Genomic DNA, 14,804 nt, shown 5'->3' on the forward strand with positions numbered 1-14,804 from the left:
TGGCTTGAGAAGTAGAAAACATAACTTCTAACTCAGAGAGAGGGTGGAAATCTAGCCTCCTCTTTTTCTTTTCTTTGTTCTTTTGGGCCCTAGCCTCCAAGCAATCCTGTGGCAGCAAAAGCAGCCACTGGCAATTGTAACAGGATAGTAAGAAGCTAGGGAAATTCCTGGGCAGTAGTAATAGGAAAACTGAGACAAGAAAATTAAAGAAGGCCAAACGGTTTAGGCAGCTTGCAGCCAGCTTGTAAATAGCAAGCCCTTATGTTCCCCAACCAAGGATGCTTGAGAACAAATGGTTAATGTCTCTCCTCCCTAATCAGAGAATACATAGCTTAAATCATCCTGGAACTGCTAAGGCAGGAGAGGGGAAGAGGGAAGAAAAAGAAAGGAAAGTTTGATCTCACCACTAAACAAAGGAGTCAGCTGTCTAGGGCAGGGGCTGAGAAGGGGGAGTTTTATCTCACTTCTTAAACGGTGAAGCCAGCAGTCTCGAGGCTTTACAAGATAAAATTGCCAAATGCTTCTCATAAATTCTGGGAAAGCCATGAAAAAAAGTAAAAGGGAGACTTTGAGATCTAGTCTGTACCAAGATATTCAGCAGAGGAGTTTTAAAGCCTGTGGAGAGAAAAGTATAAAAAGCTAAACTGCTTAGCGAGCAGCACTCCCCAGATTAGATGAGACCCACAGCTGCGCTTTTTGCCAAATATATTTTTTGTTTGCCTTGATTCTTTAATAAATTTACTTTACTAAATGCTGCTGTCTGTCACTCATTTGAATTCTTTCTCATGAGACTGACAAGAACTGATGAGGGGACAGCCCTCTCCCTTCAACTCAGAGGGATCTCTGATAACAAGATTTTAGGGTGCTTCTGGTGCCTATAACAGCAGGCAAAACTCAAGGAGAAAAACCTTCCTCTCTGTTTAGTGGAGATAGCAAAATATCGGGGTCAACTAACATTGCTGTTTTTTTTCTCCTTGGGTTCTTCCACGATTTGACCACAGACATGGACCGGTTATGAAAGTGCACAGCATACCAGGGTAACTAGAGCCCTAACTCTCTGGCTGGAGGACTGAGAAGATCTATGAAGAATCAGAAAGTATTAGGCAGATTACCAAGAGGGAGGAGCTCAGGGAAATGACACTATATATTTGCTTATGAATTCTGGGGCTCATCTCCAAGGTCACATGATTGGGTCTGATCCTATTCAGAAAACCAAAAACTTTGCGAAGTGAACAGATACATCACTGCTCAGAATTAGATTGGCCATCAAGTGGTACATACACTAGATAGGTCCAAATAACTCTGCGAAGGGCTCTAACAACTTAACTGATATCAAGAAATGCTGAGTTGGAAGGGATCTGAGAGACAATTTGTTACAAGCTATTTGTTCTTTTGAGACTAGGCTTGAAGAAGAAAAACCTGATCTTGTGACACTATGCTGTATCATTTTAAGACCCTGGAAACAAAGAACTGTGATGATCATCACTTGGTACTTGTGATATTAAATCTGAAACCTGTCCCTCCTTAGTACCTGCCCCTTTTTAATCTCTGCCAGCTCTCTGATCTACCGTGTATTTCACCATTTTGATGTCCTGTTCTCTTCAGCCCATCTATGGTGTCTGTATATGCCTCTGGCCCTTCACCTTCTCTTTCCTTTGGCTTTGCTTCGACTCTTTTCTTCCTATATGGCCTTTGTGTGGACTGTCCTTATATTGATAACTTCTTGGCTTTATCTTGGGAGTCTTTTAATCAGAAACTACAAATACTGCCCTGGCCAGTTTGGCTCAGCAGTTAGAGCGTCGGCCTGCGGTCCAGAGAGACCCGGGTTCGGTTCCCGCTAAGGGCACGTACCTCGGTTGCAGTTTGTCCCCGGCCCTGGTTGGGCATGCAGGTGGCAACCACTCGATGTGTCCCTTTCACATTGATGTTTCTCTCTCTCTCATCCTCTCTCTCCCTCCCGCTCTATCTGAACAAAAAATGGAAGAAAAAAAAAGAAAGAAACTACAAATACTATTTGTGGTGACCAGTCTCATCCTAAAGCTCTCCAGGAACCCACCGAGAGTTGCCTCATTAGAGCAAAAGATGCTCCTTCCATCCAGGCAATTCAAAAGATTTAGGAACTCAGCCTAAGATGCTCCTATCACTCCCATCACTCAGTAAATTACAAGGGTTTGAAAAGCTCTGTGTCAGGAACTGGAGGTAAGACCAAATATACATTTCTTATCATGTCACACTCCCAAATATTTTATTTTACATGAGGATACATGTCAGAAAGACTAAGTGACTTATCAAAAGTTACAGAGTAAATATGTAGCAGAGCCAAGGAATAGAACTCAAGTATCCTTATGTAAGAACAGTAATTTGGCCACTCCATGATTTTGACTTCCAGGTATATGCATGCTGGGTTTATCTCTGTTTTATATTCTCATACTACATTGACTAATAATTCTCAACTGACTTTATAATAAAAACCATACTTACCTCTAATACTATATTTTCTATTGAGATTCTTTGTTAGCTTACTCTTACTGGCTTTTAGTAATCCAAGTGGTTGGCTATTGGCACCAGGGTCTTCTTCTTATTCACTCAAATTTTAACTCTTCACTTAATATGTCTTCGAGAAAATCTACTGCCTACCTTAAATTGTGGTCCATTTAGTCTACCACATTCAAATATCAAACCATTCACATGACATTTGGAACTGAGCATATTGGCATCAACATAGAAAAAATATCTAAGAAGTTGTAGTTAATAGTGAAAATGAGAAAAATGCAAATGTTTTAGTAGCACAGAACTCATATCCAATTAATCAGTGTTCTCCAAAGTTAATTTATCTTCCTTTGTGTCTTCATGGTGGTTAAGAGATGAAACTAGAAAAGAACCAGATTAGTTACGACTCCTTTTCCTACCACTGGCTACTGGTGGTTGGGGAATCAAATTTTTCCAGGTCTAGTTTAAATGTGCATGATCATGGTGATGCTGTATAGAGTAATGGAGGTACAGTGGGGAGCTGGGTTCAATTCTCATCTCCTGGACTTATGACCTAGGAAAAATCATTGAACCCTGTGTGACTTCATTTCTTTAATTGTAAAATGGGAATAATATTAGGTGCTCAGTTCAATGAAGAGGTGATGGGAATGGCTGCATCAGCCAGGGTTCCAGAAAGACACAATCTAACTCCGGTGTCTCAAGAGACTACAATTAAGGGACTATTCACAGCAGCATGGTCAAGATAGAATAACCAACAAGGAAAAAACTCATAGATTAACTTAGTGGGAAGCCCTTTCTACTGTAAATTTAAAAGAGAAGAGGCAGAAAATAGTGTTACCAGAGCCCAGGAAGAACTGGGGCTATGGTATGAGCCACGTAGGAGGAATATCTAATATAGACCCTGGAGGTTAGATGCTTCCTGTTGACTATAAATTATATTAGAAAAGCAGCACTGTTTGTAGGTAGCAGATTTAAAGTTTACTGCATCCCAAAGACAGACAGCCAACCTCACAGGATATTGTCCTCTTGCTGGCAGGTCCAGTCTATCAGACAAGCTCCTTTTGGGTGGCAGGATGTGGTGATAACACTTATGAAGTCTAAGGACATGCATGAGTTCATTGTCACATTTCTTTTGCTGCAAAATGAATTCTTTGGTGGGAAGTGAAACTGTAGAGGTTATAATGGGTCTGGGTCAAATGAAGAATGACCGCACAATTGCCCACTTCCCAGTCTGGACTAAACTGTTTCATGGGCCCTGAAGATAGTACTGCTTATGTTAAACTACAAAACCTCATCAGGCTTTCCCGGCTGGTGTGGCTCAGTGGTGAGCATTGACCCATGCAGCAAGAGGTTGCTGGTTCCATTCCCAGTCAGGGCACATGCCCAGGTTGTGGGCTTGATCCCCATGGGGGGCATGCAGGAGGCAGGCAATCGATGTTCTCTCTCATCAACGTTTCTATCTCTCTCTTCCTCTCCCTTCCTCTATCTAAAATCAATAAAGAAAAAAAATATATTTTTAAAAATACCTGATCAGGCTCTGGACCCCAACCCCTCTTATCCTAGGGCTGAAATCCCACACAAGGGCCCAAAGGGCATACCACCTAACTCTTCCAGGGACTTCACCTCTCACCCATCTCTCCCAAGTCCCCAGGGCTTTGTCAAAACAACTAAACAATGAAATGAATTCCTCCTTGACTGAAAACCAAAGTTTCTGGGCTCATCAACAGAAGCAAGGAGATACCTGGAAGGTAGGGTGTGGTTTTAGAACCTCTACTGGCGAGGGATGCCTTGTGACTCTTTCCACCAGTAACACCTGAACTCCAGCCACAAAGGCCTTGTTACACTTGGATATAGCATCCCTATACAAGCCACGAGTCACAATGCTCATGTTGGTACCTGTTGAGAGCTTGTGAGTTCTGCAATCAGCATTTCGATTCTTTGCCAATGATGCTGAGAGAAACAGCAGAAAGATGCAGAAAAGTCAACAGATCAAATTTGATTGTTTTTCTCTCCTTCTGTCCCTTTTCTGGGGTTGTTGCTGTGGGCGTGTTGTGAATTGCACTGATTCAGGAGGCCTTCCCTGTCACACCTCTAAGTGTTGCTTTTTTTGTTATTGTTACTTCTCATCTGAGGATATTTTCCCATTGATTTTCAGATAGAATGGAAGGAAGGGAGGGAGAGAGAGAAACATCTCACACACTAATTGGTTGCCTTGCACATGACCACAACCGGGGCCAGGGATTAAACCTGTAACCCAGGTACATAACCTTGATTGGGAATCAAACCCACGACCCTTTGGTCTATGGACCAGTGCTCTAGCCAAGGTGGACCTCCAAGTGTTTCTTAATTACAATCCCTTTTCCTATATGGGCTTGCTCAGAAGTCATTCCAAACTTCAGATATTAAGAATCTTGGCTTAGATATTCCCTAGCAAGCTGATCATATCTTTCAAATGTGGCAGAAAAAATCAATACTAGAAGATGGATCCATTTAAAAGGGGGGGGGGGTCAGTAAGTTATTTCTGAACCCTAAGAACAGATGACTCTTTTTCTCTAGGGGTTATAGGCCCCTCTCACAGACACCAGAGAGGTGTTAGGGATAGCCCCCTAGGTCAGAGGGAGAGGGCTGTCTCCACCTTGATTCTTGTCACGCTTGTATAAATGAATTCAAACAAGAGACTACAAATAATTGCTTTGTGATAAAGCAATTTATTAAAAAATTAAGGTAAGCAAATTTATTAAAGAAGCAAGGCAAGTGAATCTACACATTAAGTGCAGTGGGGGTGTTTCTGCCTTATATACTTTTTTTATTGTAAAATTCCTTTGCTAGATATACTGGTACAGATTAACTCTGAAGGTCTATCTCCCTTTTACTTTGTTATGGCTTTTTTTAGAATTTATAAAAAAAAACACTTGGCAATTAAATCTTTATACTGTTGGCTTTTCTGCTTAAACAGTAGAATGAGATAAGACTGCACTCTTCCTTCCCTCTTCTCCCTTCTCTCTGCTTCCTTTTAGTTTTCAGGGTAATTTAAGCTATATATTCTCTAGTTGCATTAAGATTCCTCCTCCCCTCCTCTTTCATTCCCCCTCTTCTGCATTCTTTGGAGAGACATTAACCATTTGCTCTCAAGCATCCTTAGTTGGGAGAAGATAAGGGCTTGCTAGTTATTTTATTTTATTTTATTTATTTATTTATTTATTTAATCCTCACCCGAGGACATTTTTCCATTTTTTGTTCAGATAGAGTGAGGAGGGAGAGAGAGAGAGAAACATTGACGTGAAAGGGACACATCGAGTGGTTGACACCCGCATGACCCAACCAGGGCTGGGGACAAACCAACCGAGGTGCGTGCCCTTAGCGGGAACCGAACCTGGGTCTCTCTGGATTGCAGGCTGACGCTCTACCGCTGAGCCAAACTGGCCAGGGCGAGGACTTGCTATTTATAAGCCGGCTGCAGGCTGCCAAACTGTTTGGCATTGTTTTAATTTTTTTGTCTGTTTTTCTATTCCTCTTGTCCTGAAATTTTACTAGCTTTTTACTATCCTATAACATAGGAATTAAAGGACAACCGTGTATACGTGGAACCTCAATCAAATTATTGATTAGAAATGTCATCTTCCTGATTCTTGCATTTTGGTGTCTTGTTATCTGCCTTGAATTTTAGAACCTCTGCTCTAAAAGAGTTATAAAACATTTTGCCTCCAAGGCCTACCTTCACATAAAATTCAACATGCTTAAAACCTAATTTATTTTCCTCCCCATTTCCTTCATGAGTTAGAGAAATGCTTGATATTTCTCTCTCCCTTTTTATCTCCTTGCCCTTCACTGGTTAATCCTTGTGCCTTTTTATAGTCCCTTCATTTTTCAGCTCCCACTATCACAACTGCATTCAGATTTTCCAATGGTTTCCTATGATGTATCCATTACTTTACTCCTACACTTTCCCTAATGACTTCCTATACATAGCCAGATTTATCACCTAAAATATCATCCATTACATATCACCTGATGCCTTTATTTTTATTAAATTCATTCTGTCTGAAGAGTTGCCCCTTTTCTTGTACTTGTCTAAAGTGTACCCTTCTTTCAAATCCTGCTTCCCTTGTGAAGCCTTTTCTGGTTGTCCTAAACTTCAGTAACTAATTACTCTTGTCTGAATTTCTGGAGCATTTATCACGTGTATTACCAATTTAGCACAAAAAAATACTACTTTGCCTTATCTATACACAAATGCTCACTTCGTTTCCATTATCAGGCAATGGTTGTGCCTTAAGAGTTATTAAGGGGCCCTGGCCGGTTTGTATCAGCGATTAGAGCATCCTCCCGCAGACCAGAGAATCCCGGGTTCGGTTCCTGCCAAGGGCATGTACCTCAGTTGCGGTTTGTCCCCAGTCCCTGTTGGGGTCGTCTGGGTGGCAACCACTCGATGTGTCTCTCTCACGTGATGTTTCTCTCTCTCCCTCTTCCCTCCTGCTCTATCTGAAGATAAATGCAAAAATGACCTCGAGTGGGGATTTAAAAAAAAAAAGTTACTAAGGGGTTCTTTCCCCGCCTAATGTTCAACATAGAGATTCAAGAGACATTCCAAACTATATAAACCACAAATAAGTGACTACTGTTCCAAATTCCTGAGACTGACTTTGGGTATTTTATTTTTTAAAAATGTCTTTATTATTGAATGTATTACAGATGTCCCTCTTTATTTCCCCCATTAACCCCCTCCTCCCCACTCCTGCCCTCCTCCTGCCTTCCCCACACTATTGTCTGTGTCCATTGGTTATACATATATGCATATAGGTTCTTTGATTTATCTCTTTGTGCCCCCCGCCCCCTTTCCTTTAAGGTTTCTCAGTCTAACAACCATTTGTACTTCTTAACTCCTTCACCTTTTTCATACACCCTCCAAACCCCCTCCCATCTGGCAACCAACAAAACATTCTCTATATCTATGAGTCTGTTTATGACCTGCTTGTTCATTTTGTTTGTAGATTCAATTGTTGATTGAAATGTATTTATTGCCATTTTATTATTCATATTTTTTATTTTCTTCAAGAAGACCCTTCAACATTTCATATAATACTGGTTTTAGGTCTTGGTTGTAGGTCATTGCTTTTGAATAATTCTTGCCAATCCCTTCTGGCCTGCAAAGTTTCTTTTGAGAAATCGGCTGACAATCTTATGAGAGCTCCCTTGTAAGTAACTGCTTTTCTTTTGCTGCTTTTAAGATTCTCTCCTTGTCTTTAATCTTTTGCATTTTGATTATGATATGTCTTAATATGGGCCTCTTTGGGTTCATTTTGTTTGGGACTCTGTGTTTCCTGGACTTGTATGTCTGTTTCCTTCACCAAGTTAGGGAAGTTTTCTGTCATTATTTTTTCAAATAGGTTTTCAGTTTCTTGCCCTCTCTCTTTTCCTTCTGGCATCCCCATGATGCAAATGTTGGTACACTTGAAGTTGTCCCAGAGACTCCTTACACTATCCTCAACTTTTGGATTCTTTTTTCTTTTGCTGTTGTGTTTTTTTGCTTCCTTATATTCCAAATCAATGGTTTGCTTCTTGGCTTCACCTACTCTAGTACTGATTCCCTATAGATTATTCTTTATTTCAGTTAGTGCTTCCTGATTTCTGACTTCTCCTTTTTATGTTTTTGATGTTCTCACTAAGTTCTTTGAAGTTCACACTAAGTTTCTTGAGCATCCTTATAACCAGTTTTTTAAAACTCTGCATCTGATTGATTGACTGTCTCCATTTCATTTAGATATTTTTTCCTGGAGTTTTGTTCTGTTCTTTCATTTGGGACATGTTTCTTTGTCTCCTCATTTTGGCTGCCTCCCTGGGTTTGTTTCTGTGTATTAGGTAGAGTTGTTATGTCTCCTAGGCTTTACAGGGTAGCCTATTGTAGTAGGCGTCCTGTAGGGTCCAGTGTCACAGCCTCCTTGATCATCCCAGCTGGACCTTCAAGGTGCACCCCTCATGTGGACTATACACCCTTCTGTTGTAATTGAGTCTTGAATGCTGTTGGCACATTAATGGGAGGGATTTACTCAGGCTGATCAGCTGCAAAGATGGCTGTGCCCACAGACCACTGACCACTGACCTCTGACCACCTTGGAGGATCATCTGTGCAGGGGCCCACCACACAGAGCAAGACTTACTTCAGCAGTGCTCTGCTACCCACTGAGTCCAGTCCTTGAGTGTGTCACTTGTGGAGGTGGTTGGGTGGTACTGCTTCAACATGGTCTGAAGTTGTCCACTTGGTGTGTTGGCTCTGGGGCAAGGTTAGGCCACTGCCTGTGCTCTATCCAGGGCCACCAGGCATAAGCTACAAAGCAATCCACAGATGGTTGCTTCTTGTGCTGGGCTTGGATGTACCCAGGCAAAGCCAAGCTGTGGACCAAAACTAGCTACTTCTAGTGCCTGGCCTGAAGCCACTTAGCGAGATGAATGGGTCTCACTGAGGCCGATGCCATTTGTTTGAGAGAATTTAGGAAAATCTGAAGCAGGAGCCGACAGGCCAATCCTATGGTAAAGCCACTAGAAACACCTTGGGTGGGCCCCAATGTTGAGTGGGGCAGCGCCTCAGGGAATCACTGGGGTGGGACAAACAGTATGAGCGAGGTTGCTGGAGTCCCAGACACAGTGCTGTCTGCTGCCCATGGGGAAGGGCTCACCAAAGGAACAACAGCCTCTTCCAGCATATCTGTCTGGGAGAAAGCCACCTCTCCAGTTCTCATCCCAATGCCAAATGACTCAGTTCTTCCCAGTATGTCTCTGTTGCCCTTCAAGCTGCCTCCCCCATGCTGGAGCCTGGAGGGTGCAAGTCTGAGTGAGTCTGTATGCGGGTCCTTTAAGAGGAACTGCCTGGGGCTCCAGAAGCCTCAAACTCCCTCAGCCTCAAACTCCCTCAGCCTCAATCCCTGCTGGTTTTTACAGCCAGAAGTTATGGGGACTTCTCTTCCTGGCACTGGAACTCTGAGCTGGGGGCCTGGTGTGGAATGGGGACCCCTCACTCCTCAGTGAGGACATTCACAGCCAAGGTGTCCCTCCTGATTTTTTCCACCACACGTGGGTGTGAGACCAGCCCATCCACACCTCCACACCTCCAATTTCTATGTGGCTTCTCCTTTAATTTTGTAGTTGTAGGACTTCCATTCAGCTCAAATTCAGGCAGTTCTGAATGATGGTTGTTCAGTGTTCAGTTCTAATTTTGATGTGGTTGTGGGAAGAGGTGAGTACCATGTTTACCTATGCTGTCATCTTGATCGGAAGTCCTGACTTTGGGTTTTTATATTAGTATTTTTTGAGCAATTACTCTAGACTAAGCATTATACTAGATGCTGGAGGCAGAACAATGAACAGTACATTAATCATTTCTGCTTTCAAAATAGCACACATTCTGGTAGAGGAACAAACAACTAAATATGCAATTACAATACTGTGGAGTACATATTGCAATACATGCATAGGACACTATCAGAACACACCAGAGAAACATGTAATGCTGCTCTGGGAGGCCAGAGAAGTCATCCCAGAGGAAGGAATGTAAAAGCTGGATGATGGAAGATGAGCAGGAGTTGCACAAGCAAAAATGTGTGAGTTTGAGCATGGATTGGGTGGGGGATGGAGTACAGAAGAGTGCTTCAGGCAGAAAGAACAACACGTTCAAGGTGCTGGAGACAAGCAAAACATGGTTCATTGAAAATATAAAAGCAGTTTAATTTAGCCAGAACACAGAGTGAAAGACATGGGATATTAAGAGATAAGGTTACAGGGATAATCAGGACTTAATGATAAAATAAAGACTTGTAAGGGCAATAAGCAGCATATGAAAATGGGGATGACTCAACCAGCTTTACGTCTTTTAAGAATACTATTTTGGCTGCAGAGGGCTCTGAAGGGAGAGAGAAATGGAGGCAGGAAGGCCAGTTGGGCAGTTGATATAATAGGTTATCCTACTATGATGATGATGATGATGACCTGACCATAGCAGTGGTGGTAAAAATGAAAAAAAAGTGGATACATTTCAGGGATGCTTAAGGGGTAGAACTGTGAGGACTAAATGTTTGGGTGTTAGAAGTGAGGGAGAAGTTAAATGGATGTCAGTCATTTCTTAAAAAGGAAATCAGGGAGGAAAAAGTACTAGAATAGAAGGGAAGTTCAGCGTCAGTCATGTTTCACTTGGCATTCTCCAACCTGGACATACCCATGTGAAGATGTCTTGGAAGTTGTGTATGGTGGCCTGAACCTCAGGAGAGAAATCTCCACTAGAAATGTAACTTTGGGACTCCTCAAAGTATGTGGGATGAGGAAGCCCTGTGAGCCCAAAAAGACAAAGTGCGTGCAGACTAAGAAAATAATACCAAGCTAAACACAAAGAACAAAAATCTTGAAAAGATGAGAAGGAAGGCCCTGGCCTAGTTGCACAGTTGGTTGGAGCATTGTCCCAAACACCAAAAACATTACAGGTTTGACTCCCAATCAGGGCACATAATTAGGTTGAGCATTTAAGCTGAGGTCAGGGCTTGTACAGGTGGCCAAGAAGTACTAGAAAAATCTAAGAGAATGTAGTGTTGCCAAAGTAGATGGATGACATTCCATGTAGCAGCAATACATCCAGGCCTCATTTTTAAATATTGAGGCCTCTAAAGAGCTGATTATGTGGCTATACTACTAATATTTATTTAGAAAGTAAAACTGAGAAAAACTTAAATATATGTATTGTCATTTTTAAAATAAACCTATTACTAGTTGATTTATGTATTTATGAAAATAATTATTTTAAAACAAAACAATTAGTGAGAAGAGTGGTATTATTTTACATTTTTGCAAATCTCTTTAACGGCTGGCTTAATAGAAAAATAGCTGAATTCTCGTATCTGGTTCTGCCTTTAATCTGTTTTGCTGTCATGATTTGTGGAAAATTCCACTGTAACAGCAGAGAACAAGAGTGAAAAAAGTAAATAACATCTTGAACAATCATGAGAATAGTTTGATCATAGGGTCCCCCTGAAAGGGAGCTCTAGGGACCTGGGGACTACACTTTCATAATTACTGCCCAAGAGCAGAAGAGCAGAAGGATACTGTGAACCTCACAAATATGCTCTTGATATTACAGCCTGCATAGACTTGATTTAGGTTTCAAGAACTATTTCATGAGTGGTTGAGGTTGTCTGTTTTACATCACCTTCCAATCTTAGGAAGGACTCTAGAAGATTTATTCAATTAATTCCTTCAACAAATATTTATTCAGCACATATTATATGCCAGGAACTGCTCTAGACACAGAGGCTATAACAAACCAAAACAGACAACAATCCTTGCTTTCATGAAGCTTCCCTTCTCTTTGGGGAAGATTAAACAGTGAACAAATAAAGTAGTAAAATATCTACTATATCGGTGGGTGGTGAGTGCTATGCAGAAAAATAATGCAAAGGGGTTTTGCAAATTTCAGTACTATGTGTAGGGAAGTCCTCATTGAGAAGGCAATGTTTGAACAAAGATCTGAAGGAAACTTTTGGACTTCTAGTGGAAGAGCTTTTCCAGGTATTTAAAAAACTAATTCCTTAATTTATTCTAATTTTTATAAATAGGTATTCTTTAACCAAATATCTATTTTATCTGACAGTTGCTGCACGTATAAGGAGGTAAATCCAAAAACTAATTTTTATTTAGTATCTGTCATGTCACCAAACATTTTGCTAGGTATTATATATGAAGGTTGGTAGGTTCGCTAAGATTTACCACTTAGTGAAGGAGACGAAGCATATACATAAAATTCCTGTAGTTATGCTGTAGCAGTTCTTATGAGGAGTAATCTTTGTTTTGAAGTTGCCCTATCAGAGGTTTGCATGCACCTGATCTACCTGAAATGTACATCTCCGTTTCAGGATGAACTGAGGTATAAAGGGTAATTTTCAGTCGCAAATTGGCTAAACCACCAAGTGAATAATACCCAATCACACTTATTGTAGAGCACTTGGGTTTACAAAGTGCTTTCACAAATTAACTTACTTAATCTTCATAACAATTCTAAGAAACTGGTATTATTCTAAGAGGTATTATTGCGTTAATTCTGAGCCAGGAAACACGCTCAGAAGCCTAGGTAATATAAAACGGTTATACGGAAGAGTTGGGACCTATATTTAAAATAATCTGCCTTCAACTACAAAGTTTTTCCTACTGTTGCAACTGTTAAAAGCAGCTGCTGAAATTTTAAATAGCGTGTTATACTCCCCAACTCAGCGCTTTCTCAAGTACACCAGGAAGGCAGGGTTAGGTGAGGGTTGGGGAGGAGGAAGAGCCTGCGCAGTCGGTGAAATCGCACATTGGCTCCCCCATCTGCGCTTGCGCAAGAGACGCCTGGGCCTCTAGCTTTGCGCAGACGCAGAACGGCTTCAAGGCGGAACTAGGGCTTCAGCAATCTAAATACCCGCTGTGTAAAGGTGGCGGCCGCGGAGCGGTGCGCGTGCACGGGCAGCTCTCCCGGCTGAAGGGTTGAGAGACAGACACGGGCGGCTGGGCAGGAGCGGACAAGGGTCAGGATGGACGAGGACGTACTGACCACCCTGAAGATCCTTATCATCGGGGAGAGTGGCGTGGGCAAGTCTAGGTGAGGCGGGTCTGCGGGCCGTGACGCGGACGGCGGGGCCCTTTCTGCCTCGGTGGCCGCTGTCTCCTGGGCCGCGACGGGAGCGGTAACCGGCGGCGGCCGGGCTGGGGCGGGCTCCGCTCGCGCCCTGCGGGTTTTCTCCGACGCCCTCGGCCCTGCAGCCCCTGCGCCCCGCGCGGCCTGGTTCAGGGCCTTCGCCAGGCCGAGTTGTCCGGATCGCTTCCCCTCCTGTCCGAGAAGACACGGCCCCGAGGGCCGCCGCTCGGCCGGCCGGTTTGCTGCCGAGAGCACAGGGCGTGGCGGGCGGGCGTAGGCCCAAGTCCGGCCGGGCGCGAGGCCTTGTCTAGGCCCCTCGGGCTCGGGCTACCTGTCACCCCGCGAGTTAAGAGTTGTAACTTGATCACTTTGCGATTTCTGTTGGGCTTTGTCTAAATACGTCAAGTTCTTCGCAGGGTTTCCTGACACCTTAGGTCACATTCCTGGCCCATTGTGGTGCACCCCACTGGCTCCTCTTTTATGTTTTTGGGGTTGTTTTTTTTAATGAGTCAGCTGTGAAAGAACTCTTTGGTTTCTGACTACTCGAATAATCCCTTTGGTCTAAAACGAAAGAGCTTAAGCTGTGGGCCACCTTTGAAAATAAAGGGTAGTTGTTCTCATTCTGCCACATCATATGGAGGTAGAAGAACAAGTTAGTGTTGTGCCTTTTCTTTCTTGTCCCTTTCTAGGGGGAATCACATTGACAGTTGTTAGAGTTTAGTATAAAGTAAATGTGGAGCTGAGTGGGTGTTACAAGAGGGTAGTGATTTCATCCGGGTCTTAGAATAAAGTTCTCCCCGTGAAGCTATCCTTGCCATCTGATTATGAGTCGATTATATTCTAGGGTGCCTTGATCCTTAAACAATATTCAAATTACAGGAGCTGTAAGAAATTTCAAATTTTAACTATACCCCCTGATAAACAAGTTACTACATAAAGTCTTACTTTTTTAGATACTTAAGTTTGACATCTGATTCTAGGATATGTTCTGAAATTTTATACATTTTTAAAATATGACAACACATTTTCATAGTTTTCCTCATTTAATGTACTCTTGTGTATATTGGAATAAGGGATTTGTGCATAAGAAGAAATAAATTAATGACACATTATGGGCTAGCCAAATAGTGTGATGTGTGTGTATGTGTGTGTGTACATAGAGAGCTGAGTAAAATGATTTTTATGACCACCATTTATTATTTTTGAGGGTAAAGAGGTTAATATATTGAACATGTCTTAATAGGCATTCCATAGCCTTGTGACCTTTCTTTTTTCTTGAGACGTGACCCTCATTTAAGTTAAGGCCTCTGAAATTGCTGATTTTGAAGTCAGTAATGGTTGGATGTCACTTCATGTGGTTCAACCCAATACATGGTTGATTGGCACTTCTAAATGTATTGGATGGATGACTAGTTAAACTATGTTAAAATTTTCAGGAAGGTTAACTGGAGGTACAGTGTTTACTTAATTGTGGTTCTTCCTCTAGAGTAAAATCTGTTAAGTGTAATTATTGGCTTCCTTGGCTCCTTTCTGTCATACAAACTTACTTGGGTTTAATCTGCTCCAAATTTTTCTCAGTACTCCATGGTGAGTTATCAACTGCTCACTGCAAAATGTTAACACTTTTAACTCTCTCTCTCAAAGAAAGATTGCATTTAGGGAGAAA

General features: G+C 42.2%; 1 protein-coding gene across 2 annotated transcripts in view; it reads left to right on the plus strand.

Moving 5' to 3' along the window:
- The first annotated feature begins 12,898 nt into the window (after nt 1-12,898).
- RAB18 (RAB18, member RAS oncogene family) overlaps nt 12,899-14,804 on the plus strand; it is a 46,449-nt gene continuing 44,543 nt past the window's right edge. The window contains exon 1 of one of the 2 annotated variants that reach the window (XM_036274477.1): nt 12,899-13,102. In XM_036274477.1, coding sequence (XP_036130370.1) covers nt 13,035-13,102 — 68 coding nt within the window. In that variant the 5' untranslated portion in view covers nt 12,899-13,034. The remainder of the gene's footprint in view (nt 13,103-14,804) is intronic. The other variant, XM_036274469.1, reaches the window with a different exon arrangement.

Source organism: Molossus molossus, unplaced genomic scaffold (genome assembly GCF_014108415.1).
Source record: "Molossus molossus isolate mMolMol1 unplaced genomic scaffold, mMolMol1.p scaffold_m16_p_1, whole genome shotgun sequence".
Lineage (NCBI taxonomy): Eukaryota > Metazoa > Chordata > Mammalia > Chiroptera > Molossidae > Molossus > Molossus molossus.